The sequence below is a fragment of the Carex rostrata genome, chromosome 5 (genome assembly GCF_964058835.1).
Source record: "Carex rostrata chromosome 5, lpCarRost1.2, whole genome shotgun sequence".
NCBI lineage: Eukaryota > Viridiplantae > Streptophyta > Magnoliopsida > Poales > Cyperaceae > Carex > Carex rostrata.
The window spans coordinates 10,479,215-10,506,130 of record NC_135922.1 but is presented as its reverse complement, the minus strand read 5'-3'; the positions used below and the strand labels follow the sequence as shown (position 1 = coordinate 10,506,130).

The 26,916-nt window shown below is 34.3% G+C and overlaps 3 protein-coding genes and 2 long non-coding RNA genes across 7 annotated transcripts; 3 read left to right on the top strand and 2 right to left on the bottom strand.

The window, feature by feature from the left end:
* The first annotated feature begins 1,178 nt into the window (after positions 1-1,178).
* Positions 1,179-9,629, top strand: LOC144554035 (disease resistance protein RGA2-like). 3 transcript variants are annotated; one of them, XM_078302250.1, is made up of 13 exons: positions 1,180-5,027; positions 5,256-5,400; positions 5,723-5,810; positions 6,094-6,149; positions 6,909-6,980; positions 7,225-7,313; positions 7,414-7,480; positions 7,568-7,615; positions 7,846-7,916; positions 8,045-8,156; positions 8,329-8,393; positions 8,724-8,940; positions 9,257-9,629. In XM_078302250.1, the coding sequence occupies exon 1, from the start codon at positions 1,313-1,315 to the stop codon at positions 5,015-5,017; it is 3,705 nt and encodes a 1,234-aa protein (XP_078158376.1). In that variant the 5' UTR covers positions 1,180-1,312; the 3' UTR covers positions 5,018-5,027; positions 5,256-5,400; positions 5,723-5,810; positions 6,094-6,149; positions 6,909-6,980; positions 7,225-7,313; positions 7,414-7,480; positions 7,568-7,615; positions 7,846-7,916; positions 8,045-8,156; positions 8,329-8,393; positions 8,724-8,940; positions 9,257-9,629. The 3 variants fall into 3 exon arrangements, with proteins under 3 accessions (XP_078158377.1, XP_078158376.1, XP_078158375.1); XM_078302249.1 differs by having other exon boundaries at positions 6,909-7,313; XM_078302251.1 differs by lacking the exons at positions 5,256-5,400; positions 5,723-5,810; positions 6,094-6,149; ... (7 more) ...; positions 8,724-8,940; positions 9,257-9,629 and having other exon boundaries at positions 1,179-4,459; positions 4,587-4,758.
* Positions 9,630-13,152: 3,523 nt separating this feature from the next.
* On the bottom strand, positions 13,153-15,273 carry LOC144554040 (uncharacterized). The gene is made up of 2 exons (XR_013511516.1): positions 14,464-15,273; positions 13,153-13,674 (listed from the first exon to the last, which is right to left on the bottom strand). It is a non-coding gene; the product is annotated as an uncharacterized LOC144554040 (long non-coding RNA).
* A 1,251-nt stretch (positions 15,274-16,524) lies between these two features.
* Positions 16,525-21,815, top strand: LOC144554036 (putative disease resistance protein RGA3). The gene is made up of 2 exons (XM_078302252.1): positions 16,525-16,578; positions 19,189-21,815. The coding sequence occupies exon 2, from the start codon at positions 19,191-19,193 to the stop codon at positions 21,807-21,809; it is 2,619 nt and encodes an 872-aa protein (XP_078158378.1). The 5' UTR covers positions 16,525-16,578; positions 19,189-19,190; the 3' UTR covers positions 21,810-21,815.
* Positions 16,617-18,622, bottom strand: LOC144554039 (uncharacterized). Its single transcript, XR_013511515.1, has 2 exons — positions 18,505-18,622; positions 16,617-18,054 (listed from the first exon to the last, which is right to left on the bottom strand). It is a non-coding gene; the product is annotated as an uncharacterized LOC144554039 (long non-coding RNA).
* On the top strand, positions 21,815-26,599 carry LOC144554038 (uncharacterized). Its single transcript, XM_078302254.1, has 10 exons — positions 21,815-22,896; positions 23,127-23,271; positions 23,593-23,651; positions 23,917-23,986; positions 24,204-24,260; positions 24,424-24,576; positions 24,677-24,741; positions 24,824-25,508; positions 25,747-25,956; positions 26,162-26,599. The coding sequence occupies exon 1, from the start codon at positions 21,891-21,893 to the stop codon at positions 22,884-22,886; it is 996 nt and encodes a 331-aa protein (XP_078158380.1). The 5' UTR covers positions 21,815-21,890; the 3' UTR covers positions 22,887-22,896; positions 23,127-23,271; positions 23,593-23,651; positions 23,917-23,986; positions 24,204-24,260; positions 24,424-24,576; positions 24,677-24,741; positions 24,824-25,508; positions 25,747-25,956; positions 26,162-26,599.
* Positions 26,600-26,916: the final 317 nt, after the last annotated feature.

Sequence of the window (26,916 nt, the reverse complement as noted above, 5' to 3'; positions counted from 1 at the left end):
ACCAATTTTGAAAAAAAAAAATTGTATCAGGATCAGTTGTTTTAAACAACCGATCCTAATAGTTTAACTATTAGGATCGGTTTTTTAGAACAACTGATCCTGATACTATCAGGATCGGTTTTTTAGAACAACCGATCCTAATAGTTTAACTATTAGGATCGGTTTTTTAGAACAACCGATCCTGATAGTATCAGGATCGGTTTTATAAAAAACCGATCCGGATAGTTCACAAATTAGGATCGGTTGACTAAAAAACCCGATCTAACTAGTTTTTAGGATCGGTTTTGTTCAGAAAACCGATCCAGATAGGTATTAGTATCGGTTGTTTCATATAACCGATCTAGATAGGCCGATCCTGATTCATGTTTTTCCACTAGTGATAAATAATATGTCTTAATTTACTTCGAAGTCATTTAGTTGGAAATATTGGAATGAATTTATAATTTATGAATTTGAGAAGTTAGAATATAAAAATCAATTGTTTGTTAAAAATTTCATATTTTTGGAGCAATTTTATATTATATATATATATATATTTTTTTTTTTGAGTAAAGTTAGAGATTAAACTATTAAACTGTTCTAATATTCACATAATTCTTTATACGGACTTTTGAACCTTCCACACAAAAAATATTACTTTCGTCATTAGACAATATTTTATTTGTTGAACACAATATATCATCATGATCATCACCATCGTATACATATATTAATTACTGTTATATTAAAGGCCCTTAATTTTTTGGAGCAACGTATTATTTGTTAAACATGGGGTTTGAGCTTTGACTAGGCCTTATCAAAGGCCCAAACAACTTAGAAGATGAAACTTAATTTTGGTTTACAGATATATGATCCAGATATCCTTTCCAGGTCCAATTTAATTTGACGCGTGAAATTGGTGCATTAAGTTCAAATAGTCCGAAAAAGCAGTACTGATTGCTTTGCTTTGTCTATGCGCATTCGTGGAAATGTTCCTTCAGTTTTTCTCTTTTGTACCAACTTTCAATGGTGAGTGAGATTGATTGCTGCATTTAGAATAGTCTTCCTCGCTAAAAGATCGAAAAATATCCAAGCTGTTAGAATAGTCTTCCTAAGAATATCTACCAAGCATATCATATCTCCTTATGTACCTAAAAGCTCGTTTGCACCACACATTGTATATGGACCAGGGGATATCTAACAAATTCTCTATGGCATTGTAAATTTCATATTGTATCTGCAACCAGCAAGCCAATAAGTTCCTGTTAACAAATTCTCTGTTCTCCCAAAAACCATCCTACTATCAAATTCTCTGGTACCTCCGAAACCACCAATGGCAGATCTACTTTTATCACCTTTGATAGGAGTCGTGCTGAGGAAAGCAGGTAACTCGCTGTTTCAGCAGATCGGGGAGATGTGGGGCATCAATGACCAGCACGAGAGGCTCCACAACATGCTTCTTGAAATCCAGGCTGTACTTCCTGATGCTGAGGAGAAAGCAAATTCTAATGCAGCCGTGAAATCCTGGCTTGAGAAGCTCGAAACAGCTGCTTATGAGGCTGATGATCTGCTCGATGAGTTTTGTTATGAGGAGCTGCACCAAGATGACATGAGACGTGGCCATAAGGTTGGTAATGTAAGTGCTTTCTTTTCCCTTGAAAATCCTACTCTTGTTCGATATAAGATGAGTGAGAAGTTGAAGAAAGTTCTGGGGAGGGTTGATGATCTTGTTGTCCAGATGCGGAATTTTAGTTTTGGTCATGGCCAAAACAAGAGTTTGCATGTGGTCAATCGGATTAGAACTGATTCTCTTGTGGTTGAATCAAAAGTTGTGGGTAGGGATGAAGATAAAGAGAAGATAGTGCGATTATTGCTTAAAGGGTGTGAAGATGATGATCTCACGGTTGTTCCAATAGTTGGCATGGGTGGGATCGGCAAGACCACTCTGGCTCGGCTGGTATACAACGATCCTAGAGTGAAAGAATACTTCAACTTACCATTATGGGTTTGTGTGTCCGATGAGTTTAATTTTGGTCATCTTTATAAATCAATCATTGAATTAGTGAGGCGTGAATGCAATGTTCCTGTTGACAACAAGGAGTTGCTACAAAGGCTTTTACGTGAAGTATTAAATGGAAAACGATACGTCCTTGTGCTAGATGATGTTTGGAATGAGAATGTGGAGGAGTTGGAGCGGCTAAGAGATGGGTTAAACTGTGGTGATCCCGGGAGTGTCATTATAGTTACCACAAGGAGCGGCATTGTGGCTACTATAATGTGTACGCTAGAGAGCTACAATTTGAGTTTCTTAAGTGAGGAGGATTCGTGGAGACTATTTCACAAAAGGGCATTTAGCAAGGGGGTAAAGGAATGTCAAGAGCTGGTTGAGATTGGTAGAAAGATGGTTCAGAATTGTCAGGGATTGCCACTGGCCATTAAAACACTAGGGAGCTTAATGAGTTCTAAGTATGAGGTGCGAGAGTGGTCGGGTGTACTCAAAGAAAGAAGGTTTTGGGAACAAAGAACTGCTAAAGACAAGGTTTTGCCAATTTTGAGACTAAGCTTTGATCACTTGTCTTCATCCATGAAACAGTGTTTTGCTTTCTGCGCAGTGTACCCCAAGGATTATGAGATGGACAAGGACAAGCTGATCCAATTTTGGATAGCAAATGGATTTATCCCATCTGATGGGTCCAGTAGCCTTGAAATGATAGGCAATGATATTTTTAATGAGTTGGCTTGGAGGTCATTTTTTCAGGAAGTTAGGCAAGTTTGTCCCTACTCATGGGAAAGAGAAGATGGACACTGCTCTGAAACCAAGTGCAAAATGCATGATCTGATGCACGACCTTGCTCAATCCATCATGGGTGAAAAATGTAAATCCATCATGAACGACCTTTCACAATACAACCGACCAATGATTAATGTCCATCATATTTCAATAAATAATCTTCCCTTATATATTAAAAAAGCTGCTGATTATTTCCCTTCAATTCGAAGCCTTATTTGTTGCTCCGATTCTGATCTCAATGTGATCAAAAACATTGAATTCATAAAATCAAACTCCCTTCGTACATTAGAATTACATGGATGCTCTATTGAGAAAACTATCTTTACATCCCATAAGATGAAACATTTGAGATATCTTGAGCTTTGGAACTATGAAATTACTTCATTGCCTGAAGAGATTAGTACTCTCTATCTCTTGCAGACCCTAAGGCTCCCCTGTAATTGGAATCTCAAAAAGTTACCAGAAGGTATGCGATATATGAGTAGCCTTCGGCATCTCTATATTAAATGGATTGATAAATTAGAAAGCATGCCAAAAGGTTTAGGACAACTAAATTGCTTGCAAACACTGACAATTTACATTGTTGGCACCGATGACGGTAATGGTATTGGGGAGCTGAATAATTTGAATAATCTCTCTGGCCAATTGCATCTCTACAATCTAAGGGAAATTAAGAATGTTGTAGATGCAAGGGAAGCAAATTTGATGGCTAAACAAAATCTGGATGATCTGGCATTATGTTGGGGAATGCCATACCTTTTTCAAAAATTACCAGAATCAAATGCTCCAGGGGTGATGCACTGCGATCCTTTTGAAGTGTTGGATGCTCTTAAACCATGCAACAAGTTGAAGGTTCTGAAAATCGAAGAATATAGAAGTGATAAGCTTCCAGTCTGGATGACAGAGTACCAGATGCTAGAAAATCTAATTGAGTTGTATATGATTGAATGCAGAGAGTGCACAAAAATACCACCTGTAGAAAAGCTACCTTTTCTTCAAATTATAAAATTAAAAGATTTGGATAACTTGAGGCATCTTTGTAGTAGTGCATCCACTAGTGCTGATGGTAGTGAAGATGTCCGAGTAGCATTTCCATCATTAAAAAATATGACACTGTCTGAATTGCCAGAGTTATGCAGCTGGTATGAAGGTGAAGTTGGCAACAAGTCATCACTGATTTTTCCCAAGCTCACAACACTAGAAGTCACAAACTGCCCTATGCTGACTGCAATTCCAATTCTACCTTTGCTCACGAGCATGACTGTTAAAGGAAACAAATATTTCTCATGCTTTGCAGCAGGGTTAACTACATTGCACAAACTCTCACTTGAGAGCCGGGATGGAAATGAAACTCTTTCTTTTCAACCAAGGGAATCTCTCAATGAGTTATTTTTGGGAAATTACAACAGTATTGTACCAGTAGGTGCAAAGGAGGGGGAGCAGAGTATAACTGCAACAAAATGTCGAAGGCTGACAATCTCAAAAGTGTTTCCATCAAATACATCCCTATGGTTCTGGAAGTGTTTTACATTTCTTAAAAGACTGAGCATTGAGAATTGTGACAGTCTTATATACTGGCCAGAAGAAGTGTTCAGATTTTTGAACTGCCTAGAACATATTGATGTGGATGAATGCCCGAACTTTCTTGGATCAAAACTAGAGTCAACAGTTGGGACGTCAATCACAGAGGTGTTATTACCAAAACTTCGGTCTCTATATATCCAAATCTGTCCAAATCTGGTCGAAATTCCCAAATGCTCATTATCTATTCAATATCTGTTTATTAATTGTTGTTCAAAACTTCACTGTTTACCAGAATGGTTGGGAAACATGGCTGCTCTCAAAAGCTTAAGCATTCATACTTGTGAAAACTTCAACACCTTACCACTGAGCATGGGAGACCTCGCCAGGCTGGAAATCCTTCGCATTGATGGTTGTCCCAACTTGGCATATCTTCCAGAGGGAATGGAAGGGCTTAGAGGACTTGAGCATCTTTCAATCTATAAGTGCCCTAAGATAAGGGCTCTTCCTGAAGGTCTGTTACAGCAGCTAAAGAACCTCCATAAACTATGGATAGAAGGTTGTCCCCACCTCGAGAGGCACTTCCGAAAGAATGGAAAGTATAGACACCTGATTTCTGAGATCCAGCTTACAAATGTTGGAGAAGAAAGTACATCCAACTTATTAAAGGATCTCGTGCTGGCTTTTCCATCATGCAAAAACACATGCTTTTCAGCACGATCCTAAACCATATGAGGTATAGTACATCAACACTATAGCATTTTAAATTATTTTCTAAATGCTTTTCTTTCCCTTATAAAAAGCAATCTTGTACCATAATTAAGAACTTATAAAAAGTAATCTTTCACTTATAACATAACACATTCATTGTTTAATTGTACAAGCTTTAAATAGATTCGGATTGCACTGGTAAATAATATTTTCCATTAATCCTGATTAATTTGGCATGTTCTATTCATTCTAGTGTGAAGACTGAAGATCAGTGCAAGCTCCTGTTAAAAGAAAATAGAGACATGGGAGTAGATTTGCTGGTTGTTCAATTTGATTTGCGACTGCAGTCCTTGCAGCGGCCTTTTGTTTTCTAGTATCATTTATTCATTTTCACATAGGTTTACATTTTAACCTCTCTCTACTTGTATTACAAAACAAGATTGAGATGTTTTGTGCAATAGTTGGCAAGGATAAAGACCTGGATTTATTGAAATTGTGGTCTGTCTCTATTAAAGATAGTTGTAGTATTTTTTATCCTTGCTTTGATGTTGGTATTGCAATGTTGATATTGGTTTGTCTGAGTCATTAATTATTTTGTATCAAGAGACCTACCAGAAAGAACTAACATGTTGGTCTTGTATAATTTTTTTTTTTTCGCAATGTACCAGCTTATTACAGCACCCCTATGCTTTTATCTGATAATTTATTTTTATAATGCAGGCCCACACATACCAAAGAAGATATCAGACATTCTGCAGTCCAATTTATTGATTTTCATGGTCAGTCTGCAGATTTTGATTTCCAAAAGGTAGCTATTTCTCTCTTCAAGTCATACCAGCGCAAATTGCAATTCCAACTTTGACTGTTAAAAAATAAGCATTTGCAATTGTTGACTGAATCAGTAGAGTTAAATTATTGTGTTCACTTTGTTAATTTTTTTACTTGTACATGGATTAGTAGTCAGATACTGATAATACTATTATTTCTGCTGTCATATTCTGTTGTTAAGCGATACTCAAAATTAGAAACATTTCGAGTCCTTCTAAAGATTTTCTATGTAATAATTATATGTATATTTGAATAATGCACAGTTTGGAGAAGCCTCTTGGAGCTAACAAGTCCTATCATTATCCCAATTTTCTCAACAGTTAGTTCTACTCAGTACATCCCTCTGTTAATTGAAGTAGTTATTTTCTTTATATTTTTTTCATTAAAATTAATGTTAAATAAGGCGGTGAGAGTTAACTGATAATTAATTCACTCGCTAATTCAAAAGAATTCTCGGAGCAGGGATGAATTATTCAAACAAAAGTTGACTAACTGACAATTATGCATATGTAAGTGTTTTTCAAAAAGTGATTGGTTAATCATGCAAAGAATCACCCGGGAATTCTGAAAGACATGTTTCCGTGCGCACCACTCAAATTGCATGGTCAGTCTACATATTTTCTTTTCTTGTAAAATGAATGTCCATGCCCATCCGCAAACTTATATAAGTTCCTTTTTATGTTTGGTTATAGATAACAACTTGTATTCACTACTACAAAATAACACATGAGCACCACCTAAACACCGGTTCTTGTATGTAACAGCTGGTGTAGGTTATGTGTGTCAATTTGGTAAATAAGTAGAACATATCATCACTGGTTCACTTATAATAAACAGTTACTGATTAGAGGAACTGCTTCTGTTGAGCACCTCTTCACCATGCTGTTAATTTCCGCATGACAACAGAAGTTCTTAAAAAAAAAATATGATTTTACACCTAATCTGTACAATCCGAGTTCTAAAGTGTATAAAATAGATGACAATATGTATATATATGGACTTGAGTTATTATTTCAATTAAAATCACATTCCAAGTTTTGGTCAACCCTTTATTTAACTTTTCTTATTTATTTTCCAGATCTGGAGTGATTTAATCATTTTCCCAAATCTGTTCAACTAAAAATCATGCATAAATCGGGAACAAATATTTGTAAGTATACTTTGTATGCTGTGTGAATTTTATAAAGAAACTTAAAAGGATGCATTTGTTATGACTTTTTTTAGAAGCTGGACAACAATGCTCCTGAGCAGATCAGTTGGTGTTCCATTTGATGTTTGAGTGTAGCTAGCCTATTTTATTTGACCTGTAAAGGTGAAAAAATAAATAAATTGCCCTTTGTTAGTTCTGTTGTAATATTTATCTCTTCATATCAAATTACCCTTTGCATAAACAGGGGTTGTGTGTTCTTTCTCTTCACTCCAAGACTTTTGACCACTCTTTCTCTCTCTATTTCAAGCATTTTGAGCACATTCTCTCCCAATGGTTAGTTATTATTATTTTCTCAACTTGTAATATTAGTGATTTATTATGCAATTTTTTGTCGTATATACACCTTGATTAGAATTACATGTATTGGATGCAGGTGAAGCATCTTCTAGACAATGAAAAACCAGGGCAAACCGCAAGAGTCAAACTTTGACTTTTCAAATGTAAGCATTATGAATTGTTGATTAAATCACTTATTTTGGCGATTTTTTTTTTAACTGATACATGTATATTTGAATGTGCGGTTGTAGAATTCCCTTGGAGTTGACAAGTACTTAATTATTCCAATTTTCTCAAAAGTAAGTTATGGTCGCTACATCCCTCTATTAAATGAAGGTGCTATTATCTTTTATATCATTTTCCATTACAAATAAATATTAAATTAAGACGGGCGTTCTCACCTAATAATTAATTCCCAAATTCCAAAGAATTCTAGGAGCAGAGATGAATTCTTCCAACCAAAAGTGGACTAACTTACAATTATGCATATGTATTCGTTGATTAATATGTGATTTGGTTAATCATGCAGAGCATCTCCCTGGAATTCTGAAGGACATGCTTTTGTGGGTCTCCAGGCATTTGTAGAGATCCTACAAAATTGTATGATTACCTGCTTGTATGAAAAAGTTTTTGTAATTTACCAGAAGATATGGTACAACTAATCTCAGTTGATTATGTTACCAATAAGCATTAGATATTATCTGATAATTTATTTTTTTAAAATATAGGCACACACATATGAAGAACAATCTTAAAGACATTGACATGACTTCAGAGTGGAATGATCTTTTAAGCTGGTTTCAGTGACGCTCATGCAAGTTATATTTATTAGATTGCATGGTCAGTCTACAGATTTTCTTTTGTTATAAATTGAATGTCGATGCCCATCTACAAACTTATATATAAGTTATTTTTATGTTTGGTTAAAGATTACAACTTATATTAGTGATTTATTATTCAATTTTATCTTCCTATATACACCTTTGACTAGAATTACAAGTATTGGATTCAGGTGGAGCATCTTCTGGACAATGAAAAAACAGAGCAAAATCCAAGTCGAACTTTGACTTTTCAAAAGTAAGCATGAACAATTGTTGACTAAATCATCAGAGTAAGTTATTGTTTTTGAAGAGTTTTTCAAAAGTAGTCAAATACTGATAAAACTCTATTATTTTTTTAGTAATATATTAGAAATGTCCTATGCGTCAATTATTTGGGCAGAAATTAATGTATTTCATTATTCTATCTAATTGGGAGGAAAATAATATAATTCATTTCATAATTCATTTACTGAAAATTCTGAAAAAGGGTGTGACTGATGGGTTGAAACTGAAAATTTGTTATATGAGCAGACAACAGTTCATTTTTCAGTTAAGAAACTGAATAATCTATAAACCCAAATTTCAGAAACCGTGAGATCGAGAAAGAGAGAGAACGGAGAAGAAAAAAGGGGCTATCAGGTGGTGCTTGCAAATCAAGTCACGGATGTTTTTAACTCGTTCGTATGGATATTGGTAGAAACGTGGTTGCAATTGCTATGCACATCTGACACATAAGTGAGGTGAAGAAAGATTACGGCTAGCGTTGGAAAGAGCGCCTGCTACGCTGCTTTTTCAAACTAGTGGTATTTTTCTATCTTGAATTAATTTTTTTACACATGGATCCTTGTTCAGGTAGGAATTTTCTGATTAATCTAAACTGAATTGAAACCCTGCATCCTACCCGAATTACCAACATATATAATATTCCATTGTTAAATACGCGATACTCAGATATAGCAATATTTTGGCTCATTCTAAAAGCCATTTTTATGTAATAACCATTGTGTATAGTTGAATTCATAGTATGTAGAAGTCCCTTGGATTTTGATTTTCACAAGTCAAACCAGGGTAAACTACATATACAAGCATTCTTTACTAAGTGATTGGTTAATCATGCAGAGCATCTTGGCCATGCACTTCATCTCCCTGCTGCAGTGCTGAAAGACATGCTTCTATGGGCTACCAGGCACTTGTAGATATCCAGCACGATTTTTTCTAATTATACGATTACCAGCTAGATGACCAAAGCATGGAAAGCAGAGGATATGCTTCGGCATTCTTTCACACAGTTCTAAATTCTAGTTTTGTTTGGAACATCTTGAAGTTTCAAATATGAACATGGTACCTTCTGTTTTACATTGGAAATTGAGACTCACAGTGCACCTTCTTTCTTTTTTTTTTTATTATTTTTTTCAAGCATATCTATGTCATTTGCTGTTGCTTCTTTTCATCAGCAGTGATTTGTTTTATATTCTATTAACAATTCCTCCTTTTTTCTTTTTCTTTTTTCTTTGAATCCTCTGTACTTAATGTTGCTTGGACACTTCAAATATAAAATTTAGTTTGCAAGTACAATTTCATATAAAAATCATATTCAACGGTTTGAATTGACTATTTAGACTTTGAAAACTAAAATATTTTTTCATACTACAGACTAATCTGCGCTATGCATAGTACCATAGCCTCACTTTTACATGAGTCTGAATTTATGAAAAACAAAAAGTACGTTTAATTAAATCGTAAAAATGAATTATATTCAACATAAGTAAATAACTCATTTTTTTCAAATTATGAAATAAATATCAGATAAAAAGAATGTTTTGTATAATTTTCATTAATATACAAAATCATCGTAAGTTATAGTTCTTGCGAAAAAGGTAGAGAAAAATGTTAGAAGCTTCGCCAGATAAAAGTGAAAACAAAATCATCATAATAATTGGTTCCAATACGAAAAAGGTAGAAAAGAAAACACTAAAGAGGACGGAATAAAATATATTTAATATTGAAATTATTCTAATTCGTATGAAACAAGGGATTATTTGTAAACTAAAATTAACTCAATCTTAAGTTTGTAGAAGAAAAATACACATTCAAAAACTGAACTATAAATATATATGTTGTTAGTACTTTTGCATATATATATATATATATATTTTTTTTTTTTTTTTGCCAGTAATCATTTTTAATATTGTGAGCTACTTCCGATTTTTTTATTAATAGAGAATAAATTAATAAAATATTGAAATAGGGGATCGTTTTTTATTTTTGTGAAGAAATAGGTAGAACAAGAATATTTATGCAAATTAAGAACAACCCCTTAACCCCTTAAACAACGGACAGGACTATTTACCCCGTCCGGTTGATACCCTAATTAACAACCCCTTAACCAACTCAGCGGTAAAAAAAAAAAAAAAAAAGTCGGACGGTATAATCAAACCCGTCCGGAATAAAAAAAAATATATATATATGGAACGGTGTGGTAATTTCTGTCCGGGTTTTAAAAAAACGAAGGGATATTTCCACTGACTTGCAGCCTACACTAGGGAGAAATGCTATCCAAATAGATAAAGTTTTGACCGAAGGGATACATAGTGGTCTGTTCAGCCTTAGTCATGACGGTGGCAAGGATAGCTCGAGAACTCTTGAGATAGAGATCGTGTGGTCAAATAGAACTTCAGGTAGAACATTCTAACAAAATTTACATAAAAAAAAAAAACAAAATCTAAAACATTTTTAGACATGGTTATTAAAGGGTTGAGAACTTGAGCGAGTATTGGCTTCTCATTCTCTGATGGTTGAAAAGAGTGTTGAATACTATAATTTTTGTACAGGTGCTTACAGAGTTGGAAATTAATTATCCGGACGGGAATTACCATACCGTCCCGTATTTTTTTTATTTTTTTTTACTCCGGACGGGTTTGATTATACCGTCTGACTTTTTTTTTTTTTTTAACTGCTAAGTTAGTTAAGGAGTTGTTAATTAGTGATTAAACTGGACGGGCTAAATAGTCCCATCCTTTAGACAGAATAAACGATCCCGTTCTATCTATTTTTCGATAAAATTTAAAAACAATTTCCTATTTCGATATTTTATTAATTTATTTTCTATTTAATAAAAAATTCGGTAGCTAAGCAGAGAAAAAAGTTGAAAGCTATGCCGGATAAAGACAAAAAACCTTCCGTGTAGCGGACAGAAAAGTAACTAAACATATACTTCTACAGAGAAGCTGCACAAACTGTTCTTTATAGAAAATCCCTTATGGGAAAAACCAAAAGTAGTGAAGTTGGCGTCTCCTCATTGGCTGCTGCAGCGGTGGGGTGCACATGCTGGCACTAGGCCACTACACTATTTTAAATGACTTGCCATACTAATGTGTACAAAGTTCCCGTTGATGAAGATATGAAATAAAATTGGGACCAATTCTGTAGAAAATCAAGGAAAACAGGAAGAAGAGGGGAAAAAGGAGAATACAAATTAATTAATGCGTCAGGACAAATCATGGAAGCGTTGTTATTAATGCATAGAAATATAAGCAAATGCAAATTAAGAACACAAAATTTCAAAAAAAAGAAGAAGATTTTGACTTATTCTAGTAGTATATATGAAATGTATCAATATTGGACTTATTCTAGTAGTATATATGAAACAATGAAATTTTGTACTATATTATCGATCCGAACCGTTCAGCATGATATCTATACTAAAATATGGTTGGAGATGAAATTTTATAAATTTTTAATTTTTTTTACTATGTTTTAAGATGGGTAGAAAATCACTGTTTTTGAACGGTCCGAAATAATGATTTTGTATCTATCATAAAAAGTAGTAAAAAAGTTCCAAAAATTATAAAATTTCATCTCCATGCATATTTTAGTATAAATATCATGTTGAATTTTAAAAATAAAAATATAAAATATGATAAAGTATGAAAAATATAAGTTATTGGAATCCTCCTCATGCTGTTATCATGTGTTACATTTACAACATTTAAATCGTAGGGTCTTAGGTAAAAATTTAAAGAAAAATGTTAAAAGCTACGCCAGTTAAAGAATAACTTTATAACCTTTATTGTAACGGACATGAAATAACTGTACATGTGAAGAAAAATACGAAGACGCACAGAATATCCTATGAAAGAAAAAAAAACAGTACGGTGAGATGCACGCACCTGACACGTGAATGCGGCCCACGCATTTTCCAACTTCTCTGCGCTAGTATCACGTACACAACTCGAAACAAGTTGTTTTAACCCACCAAACTGTTTTAAATGACTTGCCACACAAATGTTCATGAATTTTAAGCTTCTGAAGATTATACGATAAAATTTGGGGCGAACCTCCACAAAAAATCAAAGGAAAAACAAAGAGGACAGACTCTGACCGTTTATTCTCTTTGTCCTTCTCTGCCCATTTAATGCAGTTTATTTGCATTAAATGATTATTACTTCTTTTTTCTGTGTAAAAACCGATGTATTATTCCATAATTCATGTAACATTTTGTCTAAACAAAATTCTAAAAGATTATTTAAAAATTATTCATATAATTATTTTAAAAAACATTTATTATTTATTGTGTTCGTTTGTCTATTTTCGAACAAATAGTATATGTTGACAATAATCAAATAATTCAATTATTCTCTCTCGCTCTTCAATTATTCTCTAAAAAAAAATATTTTTTTTATGAACAAAGCTTCAGGACATTGCACTAGTTCAGAGCCAGACATAACCAAAGTGATATCTACTAATTGTGATTCATTTTCTCTTGTGACCAATTGGTTCAGAGCCAAAAGATGACTTCAGAGCCAGAAATGACTAAACATAAATGCTTATGGACCAAGAAGTACCAAGTAAGAACTGTTAACCAAGAACTGCTTATGCAGATGAGTGTTACATTAACAAATCACAATAATGCTTATGCACCGAGAACTGCTAACTAATGAACAAACAAAAATAAGAATTGATACACCCATAGCAAAGCATCCAAATGCAACCAGGAGCTGAGCTACTCACCTGAATTGTCAAATAAAATGAAGCATAGTATTGTTTTTAATCTATTCAAAAATTCACAAATCTGGAAAATGTCACCAATTACCAAAGATACTATACCAGTGAGATGCCTCTTCACAGGTTGGTATGTACATGACAATAAAATAAGTTAGCCTTTGCCACTGGGCACAAACTAGTCTAGCAATTTTTATCAAAGTACAAATTGTGATGGTATCAGGTAAAGCTTATTTATAAATTCAAACAAAGGATTACATTACCAACATTTAAATGGTGCCTGGTGCCAGTAAATTAATATAAATATTGGAAAGCCCGTCAGAGATTGAAAAACCATCAGTTGATGACTTCTTGTAACTCGAGGAACTCCAGTTTCTTATCCTCTCAGAGACAGAACCTTCTGATGACAATGCGGTACCAACAGTACCAACAACTTCCTCAGGCAGTAGAGAAAGTGTCACAACAACTGCCTCCGCATACTTCAACTTGCCAGATAAGCCCGAAAACAACTCCCTCCCGCTGAAACTGCTTTACAACTGAAATTGCAATTATCTTAGAACAAGGACAAACTGCTTTACAGGTTGATATAGGACATTATCATGAGTGCATAGAAACAAGTTTTGCATTTTTCTAATATTTCTACAATTTTTAGTAGAGCTTCAAAGTTCATATTTTAGAAATCCAAACACTAGTACTGTACGTCTGTACCAGTGAAGCACCAAAACTTCCCTACATAAATTTCTCAGTTTAGCCTAGCTACAAAACCCCAGAAATATTGAAATAAATTATGGATGAAGGTTTCAGTATCCTGAAAATTTAAAAAGCAATAACACTCAATTTGGAGCTGTAAATTGAAGACAAGGAACCAAGGAACAGGATTCTAAAATTGATATGTGCCAAGGAAAGAATAGAAGACATCTTTCATAAATTCATTGAACCAAGGAACAGGATTCTAAAATTGATATGTGCCAAGGAACATGATTCTTTACCAATGTGAAAAAATAGAAGACATCTTTCATAAATTCATTGAACCAGGGAACATGATTCTAAAATTGATATGTGCCAAGGAACATGATTCTTTACCAATGTGAAAAAAAATAGAAGACATCTTTCATAAATTCATTGAGCCAAGGAACAGAATTCTAAAATTGATATGTGCCAAGGAACAGGATTCTAAAATTCATTAAACCAACTTTAGCACATTTATTCTAAAATTAACTGAACCAACTAAAGATTGTCTGGTACCATAAGATGGATTGATACCATACCAGCTATGCTTGGTATTGGTAAATACAAAGAGTTGCTGAGACAAAGGTAGTACGGACCTGGAATTTTCTTCACTTGTATCGTCTTCACCAAGTACTCCGGCTTGAGGCACCGTCTGTAACATACCAACTGTTTGGTACCTGAGAGAGAATAAAATACTCTAATATGTGCTCCAGTTTGCAAAGTAACAAGGAAAGAATAAAATACTCTGTATTTCTCTCTTGGAGAGTAGAACTGTGGGTCCATGAATTTAATACATTGTGATATAAGTAAAGAGACTGAGAGCATCAATCTTTTAAAAAAAAAATACATTTTTTTTCTCAAATAACAAAATTATATTATTAGATTTGATTTTAAATTTAGTTAAGTAGTTTCTATAGTATGATACTCTCCTAAAAGGAAAAAATTAGACTAATCATGTTAATCCTTGATGAGCACCATCTCGTGAGAGGAGCCGTGTCAGGTGGCAGCCGGAGGTCAGCGCCCTGTGCAAAATTGACAGCCTTGTGCAAGAGAGGAGAGAGCAGCGAAAAGGGGCATCACTACGATTGTAGCGAGAGAGACGACCGCGGGAGAAGACACACTGAGAGAGAGAGGGGCAATCGGAGGAGAGGGGTTCACATTTTCTCTTTCGCGAGAGAGGGGGAAGGGGGCTAGTTGCGATCCTCGCGAGAGAGAGAAGAGGAAGCGGGCAGGTTGCAATCCTCACGAGAGAGAGAGGCGCTGGATCGGAAGAATGAAAGAGCATTACTGGACGCCTCCAGTGAATTCGCCAAAATTAAAACAATCCCTTCCAACTTTACCCTTTAATCAATCAACGGTTGTAGTTGATTCAGTCCATAAATGGTACTGTAGTAGCGGTCCATATAAGCATCAAATACATCAATTCATTTCAAATTCACGGACGACCTCATCAAACACGAATCTCAAAGCCAATCAGATGGAAGGGAAATTATGCTCACCAAAACATCCTCATGAGCATAACACGCTAGCCTCACTCATATTGTCCAGTTTAATAAAGAACTGGAGAGCAATGAGAATAAATATGATCACAGGCTATAAAAGAATCCCAATTGTCTTCTACTTTTTAATTGCGCGTTGGATCTTTCAAGCTGTTTACGAGGAGTAAGGTACGCCTAATTTGTTTTTGTGGCTTTTTGTAAAATTACATCGGTATATATCAAGGTTCTAAATAGCGTTTATCGCGTCATAGCGGGAAGCCGAAAAAAAAAGCTATAGTGAATAGCGTCGCTATAGCCAAAGCTATGCCACATAGCGTTTTTTTATTTTTATAAAAATTATATCATATATTTGTACTAAATATCAACATTATATAAGTCTCATAGAATAATAAATAACATCAAATTGATTAAAAAATTATAGTATTCATATTGAACCAATACAAAGTCCAAATTGCGACTCAAAATATCCATAGTATTACTAATATCATAAACTATCGATCTTTTTCTATTCAAAATATATTCAGCATCATGACATAATCTATCTTTTTTCTATTTAAATTTCAAAATAACCTAGACATCATGGCATAATTAATTATCTTAATCTATTCAAAATATTCAAACTACCATATAGTAAGTATCATTTTGTTACTTCAAGAAATATCTTAATATATTTAATTTGAGCCTTTATTTAAAGCCCATATAAATTAAAAAAAGAAAAAAAAACAGCTCATGTTGCATAGCGCGCTGTAGCTTCCTTATTTGATCTCATTTAATAATTAATAATTTTTTTATTAAAATAATAATTAATAATTTAATATAAAGCTTAGTATGTCAATTATAAAAAAAAATCACGGTTAAAATCCAATCTGACCTTTATTTAAAGCCCATATAAATTGAAAAGAAAAAAAAAACAGCATGTTGCATAGCGGGCGCTATTTGCGCTACACGCTATGCGCTATAGCGGACCGCTATTACCGCTATAGCGTCTGTAGCTCAAATAGCGTGTTTTAATTGTATAGCTTAGCGTTTTGTGTCCAAAAACGCTATAGCGGCGCTATAGCGCGCTATTTGGAACACCGGTATATATGGATAAAATGAAAGTGGAATGAAAAAGGTTGCTAATCTTTTAACCTATATATATTACATCCCCATATACAGGTTTCAACTAGAGCAAATAGCAAAGGTGTTGTGCATAATAGTCAAGGACTGCAGGTATGTTCTTACCCTTTTTTTTTTTTTTTTCCTTCTGCTTTTGCTTTTAACATAGTAGGAGGAGAGTAGGTTTATATAGAGCGATAAGTATAGTATTTTCTGACGAATAGCTATATTGGGGAATTTTTTATTTATAAAAATGATTATTAAATTATAAAGAAAAATAAAAAGACTTCCTTATTTTTCGAGGTATAGATGGATCCCAAAAAAAAAAAATTTTGGATCCATTTAATTAACTTTGGAAAGGAATTTTTTTTCCGGAGCCAAAGTGTTCTATTTTGTTTGAAAAAAAGTTGTAGCATTCATTTGTTTCTAAAAAAATTCACATAATCTTTCTGTTTCTGAAAAAACCTCAGCTACTATTTCAGAGAAAATTCTACTAGTCTTTCTGTTTCTTAAAAAACCTCAGTTCAGTTCCAATTTTTGGATTCAATTTTTTTTTCTGATCTATTTATGATATTAGAAAATATAAGCAGGCTTTCATTTTTATTTTTATTTAATAATAATTTTTATCAATAAAAAATTCCCCGGATAGTGCACAATAATTTTTAGGTTCATGTTTAGTTTTTAGATGATACTTAAGGACGATTGTATGTTGCTTATTCCATCTTAGTATTATTGTTTTACATTTCGATTGGTAATTTAAGTTATGATTTAAATTAATCCGTCCCGATGAGAGAGAAATAGTGAAATAAATATTTGTTTTTATAAGAAAGTGGGCCCTACAAGTAGTGTAAAATGTGGAGTAAATTAATCAACCTGCATAGGTGATTTAACTTACTCCATTGTAATTCTATCTTATTCCTCTCCTATTTTACGTGTTGTTTGGCAGCTTAGTGTGGAGTAGGAGCTATACTACCAAACATGCCCTAATTCATAAGAGATAATATCTTTCAACTAATATTTTGTTGTTTTCAGGTCGTGAATATTAAGAACAATAAATTCATACTATTCCGATCAATGATATTTCCAAAAAATTTCTAAACCATATATATATACATAGATATATTAATTAAGAGAACCGCAACTATTTGCAATGACAAAAATTAGGCATCTCTTTATTTTAAACAAAGTAAAATGATAACATACAAATAGTTCAACAAAATATGTTTTTGAAAATAGTCATTGTCAAAAGAAAATATCCACAAAAATGAAAAATGAAAAATGAAAAATCATCTCAAAAACCAAAATTTTAAACTAGGTCCAACAGCCTTACTGATTTCTCCTTAGATCTCGAGGCTGTTGAAATATATAGCAATTTCCTATATGTAATATCCAAAAAAATTGATATATAACTGACAAATAAGAAAAAAAGAAAAAAAACAACATGCTGTCATGATATATATATATATATATATACCAATTAAAGCATGGTGCTTTGCTTATTTCCCAGCTTGCTGGTCTTCTCAAGCATGCAATTGGAATGTATCATGCAGTAGATGTTCCGGCCAGGCTGTAACACCTAAATTAATGATTCTTTTTTTTTTTTGAAAAAGGAAAAGGGTCTAGCCCTTATTTCATTGATTATTTTTGAAGTTACAAAGGATATGTAACTAAATAAGATAAAAACAATATTCTGCTCAAAATATTTGAGCATAAAGAAAATTAAAATTAAATAAAATTGCAGAGAAAATAAAATAAAAATTGAAAGCGTAAAATAAAATAAAAATTCCTAAATAACCATTCTAAGCTGATCCATTATTTTCATGTAGCCATTAATGAGCTATATCTCCTTTGTGTCTCCACTTGTTCAACAAGTTGCATCAGATTGCAATTCTCTACTCGAAAAGTTCTGTTGCAGTGCTCTCTCCATATGACAAATTGTGTAATTAGCAAAATTGACCTTTCTTTCTTGGTAAACTTGAATTTCTTCAAGCTTTTTATGGTGTTTTCGCCTTGAAAAGATAACCCTCCCGGTATTTTGACATCCATCCTTAGTTCATCTACTAGCTAGCTATACTTCTCTCTAATTTCTTAACTTAAATAACCTTAATCCTTTATTTTTAGCTCTACGTATTTATACCTCTCTGCAATTTGTAAACTTTGTACAATCAACTAGATCGTTGAATTTTAGCTCTACTTATATATCTGTATGATCAGTCACATCCTGGCGATATATATATACACTACCAAATATGGAGTTTGATATTATTGCCGATATCCCTTGTCTTCAAATTTGTCTCAATCTAACTATGCAATCCAGAAATATTTTATTTTAACGAATTAATATTGAAAGCCTATAATCCGGTCAAATTAAGCTTTTGTTACTTCCCACTTTCACGTCAAAAATAATAAAACATATAATGGTGCAACGGATCAAGGGCGCAACGAATCCGTACGTAATCTTAAAGCTCGAATTAATAAAATATAATGGTAATTTTGAAGAAAAAAGAAGAGTAAAAGTTATTTCCGAATTGAGAAAAGACAAAATCGGCAGTACCGTACCTCTCAATCTCATGCGAAAAAATAAAATAATAAAAAAAATGGAAGTCTCACTTGTGTTTTCCGTATTCCCATCTTGTTCTCGCTCTAGTGTTTTAGTTTCTAATCTGAGATAAAAATAAAACTCAAGGACTCTCGTCACTAAAATACTTGCAATTTCCTAATCAGCAATGGTGGACCTGTTCCTATCAGCTCTGCTCCCAATCGTATTGGAGAAATCGGCGAACTTACTAATGCAGACGATCAGCCAGATGTGGGGCATTGCTGATGAACGCGAGAGGCTCCGCAACATGCTTCTCCAAATCCAGGCTGTACTTCTCGATGCTGAGGAGCAAGGAAACTCTAATGCTGCTGTGAAATCCTGGCTTGAGAACCTCAAATCAGCTGCTTATGATGCCGATGATCTGCTTGATGAGTTTTGTTATGAGGAGCTGCGTCGGGATGCCATGCGACGTGGCCATAAGATTGGCAATGCAAGTGCCTTCTTTTCCCTTGAATGTCCTGCTCTGCTTCGCTATAAGATGAGTGAGAAGTTGAAGAACATTGTGGGGAAGGTTGAATATCTAGTTTCCCAGATGAGGAATTTTGATTTTGTTCATGGCCGGAGTATGAACATGGCCAGTCGGATCCAAACTGATTCTCTTGTGGATGAATCAAAAGTTGTGGGAAGGGATGAAGATAAAGAGAAGGTAGTGCAATTATTGCTCAAAGGGTATGAAAGTCATGATCTCATTGTTGTTCCGATAGTTGGCATGGGTGGGCTTGGCAAGACCACTCTTGCTCAGTGGGTATACAACGATCCTCGACTAAAAGAGTATTTCAAGTTATGGGTTTGTGTGTCTGAAGAGTTTAATATCGGTTATCTTGTTAAATCAATCATTGATTTAATTGAGGGGGGTTGCAATCTTCCTATCGACAACATGGAGCTTCTCCAAATGCGTTTACGGCAACTTTTAAGTGGAAAGCGATACATTCTTGTGTTAGATGATGTTTGGAATGAGAATGTCAATGAGTGGGAGCGACTGAGAGCTGTGCTAAACTGTGGTGATTCTGGGAGTGTCGTTATAGTTACAACAAGGAGTGGCAGAGTAGGTACTATAATGGGTACCGTAGAGAGCTATAATTTGGGATGCTTAGGTGTGGAGGAATCCTGGAGTCTATTCCACAAAAGGGCATTTAGTAAGGGGGTAAAGGAATGCCAAGAGCTGGTTGAGATTGGTAAAAATATGGTTCAGAATTGTCAGGGATTGCCATTGGCCATTAATACACTCGGTAGCTTAATGAGTTATAAGTCTGAGGTGCGAGAGTGGTTGGCTATACTCGAAGAAAGCAAGATATGGGAACAAAGACCCGTTAAAGAAGAGGTTTTGCCAGTATTGAGGCTAAGCTATGACCACTTGCCATCATACATGAAACCGTGTTTCGCTTTCTGTGCAGTATACCCCAAGGATTATGTGATGGACAAGAACAAGCTGATCCAATTTTGGATGGCAAACGGATTTATTCCATCTAATGGGTCCAGTAGCCTTGAAATGATAGGTAATGATATTTTTAATGAGTTGGCTTGGAGGTCATTTTTTCAGGAAGTCAGGCAAGTTTGTCCCAGCTACCCTCCATGGGAAATAAAAGATGGACACTGCTCTGAAACCAAGTGCAAAATGCATGATCTGATGCACGACCTTGCTCAATCGATCATGGGTGATAAATGTCAATCTATCATGCACGACCTTTCACAATTCAACCGACCAATTATTAATGTCCATCATATTTCAATAAAGAACCCCTTAGATGTTAAAAAAGTTATTGATTATTTCCCTTCAATTCGAAACCTTATTTATTGGTCCAATGATGATCATTATTTTCAAAACCTTGAATTCATAAAATCAAACTCCCTTCGTACATTAGAATTATATAGATGGCCTATTGAGAAAGCTATCTTTACACCCCAAAAGATGAAACACTTGAGATATCTTGAGCTTTGGACCTATGGAATTACTTCATTGCCTGAAGAGATTAGTACTCTCTATCTCTTGCAGACCCTAAGGCTCTTTAATTGTTGGAACCTCAAAAAGTTACCAGAAGGTATGCGATATATGATTCACCTTTGGCATCTCTATATTAGTGGGTTTGGTTACAAATTAGAAAGCATGCCAAAAGGTTTAGGACAACTAAATTGCTTGCAAACACTGACAATTTACATTGTTGGCACCGATGACGGTAATGGTATTGGGGAGCTGAATAATTTGAATAATCTCTCTGGCCAATTGCACATCTACAATATAAGGGAAATTAAGCATGTTGTAGATGCAAGGGAAGTAAATTTGATGGCTAAACAAAATCTGGATGATCTGGCATTATGTTGGGGAATGCCAGATCGTTATTGGAAATTACCAGAATCAAATGCTCCAGGGGTGATGCACTGCGATCCTTTTGAAGTGTTGGATGCTCTTAAACCATGCAACAAGTTGAAAGTTCTGAAAATTGAAGAATATAGAGGTGATAAGCTTGCAGTCTGGATGACAGAGTACCAGATGCTAGAAAATCTAATTGAGTTGTATATGATTGAATGCAGAGAGTGCAAAAAAATATCACCTGTAGAACAGTTACCTTTTCTTCGAATTCTAAAATTAAAACATTTGAATAACCTGATGCATCTTTGCAATAGTGCATCCACTAGTGCCGAAGGTGGTGAAGATATCCAAGTAACTTTTCCATCATTAAAAACTATGATACTGTCTGAAATGCCAGAGTTATGCAGCTGGTATGAAGGTGAAGTTGGCAACAAGTAATCACTTATTTTTCCCAATCTCACAACACTAGAAGTCACAAACTGCCCTAAGCTGACTGCAATTCCAATTCTACCTTCCATCATGAGCATGACTGTTAAAGGAAACAAATATTTATCATGCTTTGCAGCAGGATTGACTACATTGCACAAACTCTCACTTGAGAGCCAGGATGGAAATGAAACTCTTTCTTTTCAACCATGGGAATCTCTCAATGAGTTATTTTTGGGAAATTACAACAGTATTGTACCAGTAGGTGCAAAGGAGGGGGAGCAGAGTATAACTCCAACAAAATGTCAAAGTCTGGAAATCTCGAAAGTGTTTCCATCAAATACATCCCTATGGTTCTGGAAGTGTTTTACATTTCTCAATAGTCTGTGCATTAAAAATTGGGACAGTCTTATATACTGGCCAGAAGAAGTGTTCAGCTTTTTGAACTGCCTAGAACATATTAATGTGATTGAGTGCCCGAACTTTCTTGGATCAAAACTAGAGTCAACAGTTGGGACGTCAATCACAGAGGTCTTATTACCAAAACTTCAGTGTTTACTTATTGACAACTGTCCAAATCTGGTCGAAATTCCCAAATGCTCATTATCTATTCAAGAGCTGGATATTCAGTGTTGTTCTAAACTTCACTATTTACCAGAATGGTTGGGAAACATGGTTGCTCTCAAATGGTTAAAAATTTGGGAATGTGAAAGCTTCAACACCTTACCACTGAGCATGGGAGACCTCGCCAGGCTGGAATCCCTTCTCATTATTGGTTGTCCCAACTTGGCATATCTTCCAGAGGGAATGGAAGGGCTCAAAGCACTTAAGCAACTTTCAATGAGGGAGTGCCCTAAGATAAGGGCTCTTCCTGAAGGTCTGTTACAGCAGGTGAAGAACCTCAATCAACTATGGATAGAAGATTGTCCCCACCTCGAGAGGCACTTCCGAAAGTATGGAAAGTATAGACACCTGATTTCTGAGATCCAGCTTACAAATGTTGGAGAAGAAAGTACATCCAACTTATTAAAGGATCTCGTGCTGGCTTTTCCATCATGCAAAAACACATGCTTTTCAGCACGATCCTAAACCATATGAGGTATAGTACATCAACACTATAGCATTTTAAATTATTTTCTAAATGCTTTTCTTTCCCTTATAAAAAGCAATCTTGTAGCATAATTAAGAACTTATAAAAAACAATCTTTCAGTTATAACATAACACATTCATTGTTTAGTTGTACAAGCTTTAAATAGAGATTCGGATTGCACTGGTAAATAACGTTTGCCATTAATCCTGTTTAATTTGGCATGTTCTATTCATTCTAGTGTGAAGACTGAAGATCAGTGCAAGCTCCTGTTAAAAGAAAACAGAGACATGGGAGTAGATTTGCTGGTTGTTCAATTTGACTTGCGACTGCAGTCCTTGCAGCGGCCTTTTGTTTTCTAGCATCATTTATTCATTTTCACATAGGTTTACATTTTTAATCTCTCTTTACTTGTCTTACAAAACAAGATTGAGATGTTTTGTGCACTAGTTGGCAAGGATAATGACCTGGATTTATTGAAATTATGGTCTGTCCCTATTAAAGATAGTTGTAGTATTTTTTATCCTTGCTTTGATGTTGGTATTGCAATGTTGATATTGGTTTGCCTCAGTCATTAATTTTTTTGTATCAAGGGACCTACCAGAAAGAACTAACATCTTGGTCTTGTATAATTTTTTTTTTCGCAATGTACCAGCTTATTACAGCACCCATATGCTTTTATCTGATAATTTATTTTTATATTGCAGACCCACACATACGAAAGAAGATATCAGACATTCTGCAGTCCAATTTATTGATTTTCATGGTCAGCCTGCGCAAATTGCAATTCTAACTTTGACTGTTAAAAAATAAGCATTTGCAATTGTTGACTGAATCAGCAGATGAGTTAAATTATTGTGTTTACATTGTTAATTTTTTTACTCGTACATGGATTTGTAGTCATAATCTGATAATTCAATTATTTCTGCGGTCATATTCTGTTGTTATGCGATACTCAAAATTAGAAATATTTCGAGTCATTCTAAATATTTTCTATGTGATAATTATATATATATTTGAATAATGCACAGTTTGGAGAAGCTCCTTGGAGCTAACAAGTCCTATCATTATCCCAATTTTCTCAAAAGTTAGTTCTACTCGGTACATCCCTCTGTTAATTGAAGTAGTTATTTTCTTTATATTTTTTTCAATTACAAGTGAATGTTAAATAAGGCGGTGACAGTTAACTGATAATTAATTCACTCGCTAATTCAAAAGAATTCTCAGAGCAGGGATGAATTATTCCAACCAAAAGTTGACTCACTGACAACTGTGCATATGCAAGCGTTTTTCAAAAAGTGATTTGTTAATCATGCAGAGTATCTCCTAGGAATTCTGAAAGCCATGCTTCCGTGCGCACCACCCAAATTGCATGGTCAGTCTACATATTTTCTTTTTTTGCAAAATGAATGTCCATGCCAATCCGCAAACTTATATAAGTTTCTTTTTATGTTTGGTTATAGATAACAACTTGTATACACTACTACAAAATAACACATGAGCACCACCTAAACAACACCGGTTCTTGTCTGTAACAGCTTTCTCCCTCACCCAGTCGCCTAAAAAGCTGCACAGCATTAAAACCCGACCACTGTCATTTATGTTGTTGCCCCTCTCTCTCTCTTCACTCCAAGATAGTTGATCACTCTTTCTCTCTATTTCAAGGATTTTGAGCACATTCTCTCTCAACAGTTAGTCATTATTTTTTTCTCAACTTGTAATATTAGTGATTTATTATGCAATTTGTTCTCATATATACACCTTGATTAGAATTACATGCATTGGATTCAGGTGAAGCATCTTCTGGACAATGAAAAACCAGGGAAAACCACAAGTCAAACTTTGACTTTTCAAATGTAAGCATTGGGAATTGTTGATTAAATCACTCCGAGTTAAATTACTTATTTTGGCGAGTTCTTGTTTTACTTGAATGTGCAGTTTGTATAATACCCTTGGAGCTGACAAGTCCTTAATTATTCCAATTTTCTCAAAAGTAAGTTCTGGTTGCTACATATATCCCTCTATTAATTGAAGGTGCTATTTCAATTCCTTTTATATCATTTTCCATTACAAATAAATATTAAATTAAAACAGTGTCCTTAATTGATAATTAACTCACAAATTCAAATGAATTCTAGGAGCAGAGATGAATTCTTTCAATCAAAAGTGGGCCTCCGGCCCTTGTATGAAAATGTTACCGTAATGTACCAGCCGACCAGCCGATTATGGTACCACTAAGCTTCAGCTGATTATGTTACCACTTACCACTAAGATTTAAAGATTATCTGATAATTTATTTTTGTAATGTAGGCTCACACATATGAAGAACAATCTTAAAGGAATTGACACGCATTACGGTGCCATTTATATTCATTAGATTGCATGGTCAGTCTACAGATTTTCTTTTGTTATAAATTGAATGTTGATGCCCATCTGCAAACTTATATATAAGTTCTCTTTCATGTTTTGTTAAGGATAACAACTTATATTAGTGATTTATTATGCAATATGTTTTTTCCGGTATACACCATGATTAGAATTACAAGTATTGGATTCTCGTGAAGAATCTTCTGGACAATGAAAAACCAGAGCAAACAGCAAGTCAAACTTTGACTTCTCAAAAGTAAGCATTAGCAATTGTTGGCTAAATCAATTCAGAGTTGAAGTGCTGTCTTTGGGTCTATAGTAAAATAATGATAAAACTCTATTATTTCTGTTGTAATATGCTAGAAATTTCCTACGGGCAAATTATTTGGGCCGAAATTAATATAATTAATTTCATAATTTGGTTTCATAATTAAGCACACAACAGTTCATTTTGTTGTTAAGAATCTCAATACACCTATAACTCTGTATTCTAGAAACCGTGAGAAAGAGAGAGCATCGAGAAGAAAAAGGTAGCTGTCAGTTGGTGCTAGCACATTGACTCACGGTTGTTTTCAACTTGTTCTTATGGATATTGGTAGAGTTGCGGTTGCTATTGCTAGACACATCTAACACGCAAGTCAGGCGAAGAAATATTACAGCTAGCGTTGAAAGAGATCCTGCTGAGCTTCTTCTTCAAACTAGTGGTATTTTCTATCTTGAATTTAATTTTAAACATGGATCCTTGTTAGGGTAGGGATTGATTGATTAATGTAAACAGAATTGAAACCCCAATTACCTACATAATATGCCATTGTTAAATAATTGATAATCAAAATTAGCAATATTTCGGGTTATTTTAAAAGACATTTCTATGTAATAACCATTGTGTATATTTGAATGCATATATAGTTTGTAGAAGTCCCATGGATTTTGATTTTCACAAGTCAAACCATGGAAAACTGCATCTCCCTGGAATTCTGAAAGACCAAAGCACTCTGTCTATATCCGCGCACTTGTAGAATACCCGGTAGATGACCAAAGCCTGGAAAGCAGAGGGTATGAATACCCACTAGACCCGCTACAGATATGCTTCGGCATTCTCTCACGCAGTTCTAAATTCTAGTTGTTGTTTGGAACATCTTCAACTTTAAAATAGGAACATGCATATGGTGCCTTCTGTTTTACATTGTACAATGCGATCTCATAGTGCACCAATTCTTTTTTTTATTTTTTTAAATTCTCTGTACTTAATGTTGCTTTGTATAAAAAGCATATCTATGTGATTTGTATATTTAAAATTTGTTTCAAGTTCAAATTGAAAATTCTTCATGGTTTAACAATTCCTTATTTCTGTTGTCTTTGTTTTCTTTGAATCCTCTGTACATAATGTTGCTCGCACATATCGAATTAAATAAAGCAGGGATTTACTGAATGGTCCCTGCTGGATATTTCTATTAACATGAGAATCTCCAAGCATCCAAGTTTGAAATAACAATATGATAGTGTGTTCTTCACATTTTTCATATTTATTTGAAGCCCTTTGGAGCTAAGAAGTCCTTCTATTAATTCAAAGTACTATTTCCTTTTTTAATCCATTTTCATTACAAGTGAATATAAAATTAAGATGGTGACCGTTAACTGATAATTAAATCGCAAATTTAAAA

Bases quoted from the DNA above. Each gene is read 5' to 3' on its own strand.
- LOC144554035 (XM_078302250.1), top strand. From the start codon at position 1,313: ATGGCAGATCTACTTTTATCACCTTTGATAGGAGTCGTGCTGAGGAAA.
- LOC144554036 (XM_078302252.1), top strand. From the start codon at position 19,191: ATGGTGGACCTGTTCCTATCAGCTCTGCTCCCAATCGTATTGGAGAAA.
- LOC144554038 (XM_078302254.1), top strand. From the start codon at position 21,891: ATGAGCATGACTGTTAAAGGAAACAAATATTTATCATGCTTTGCAGCA.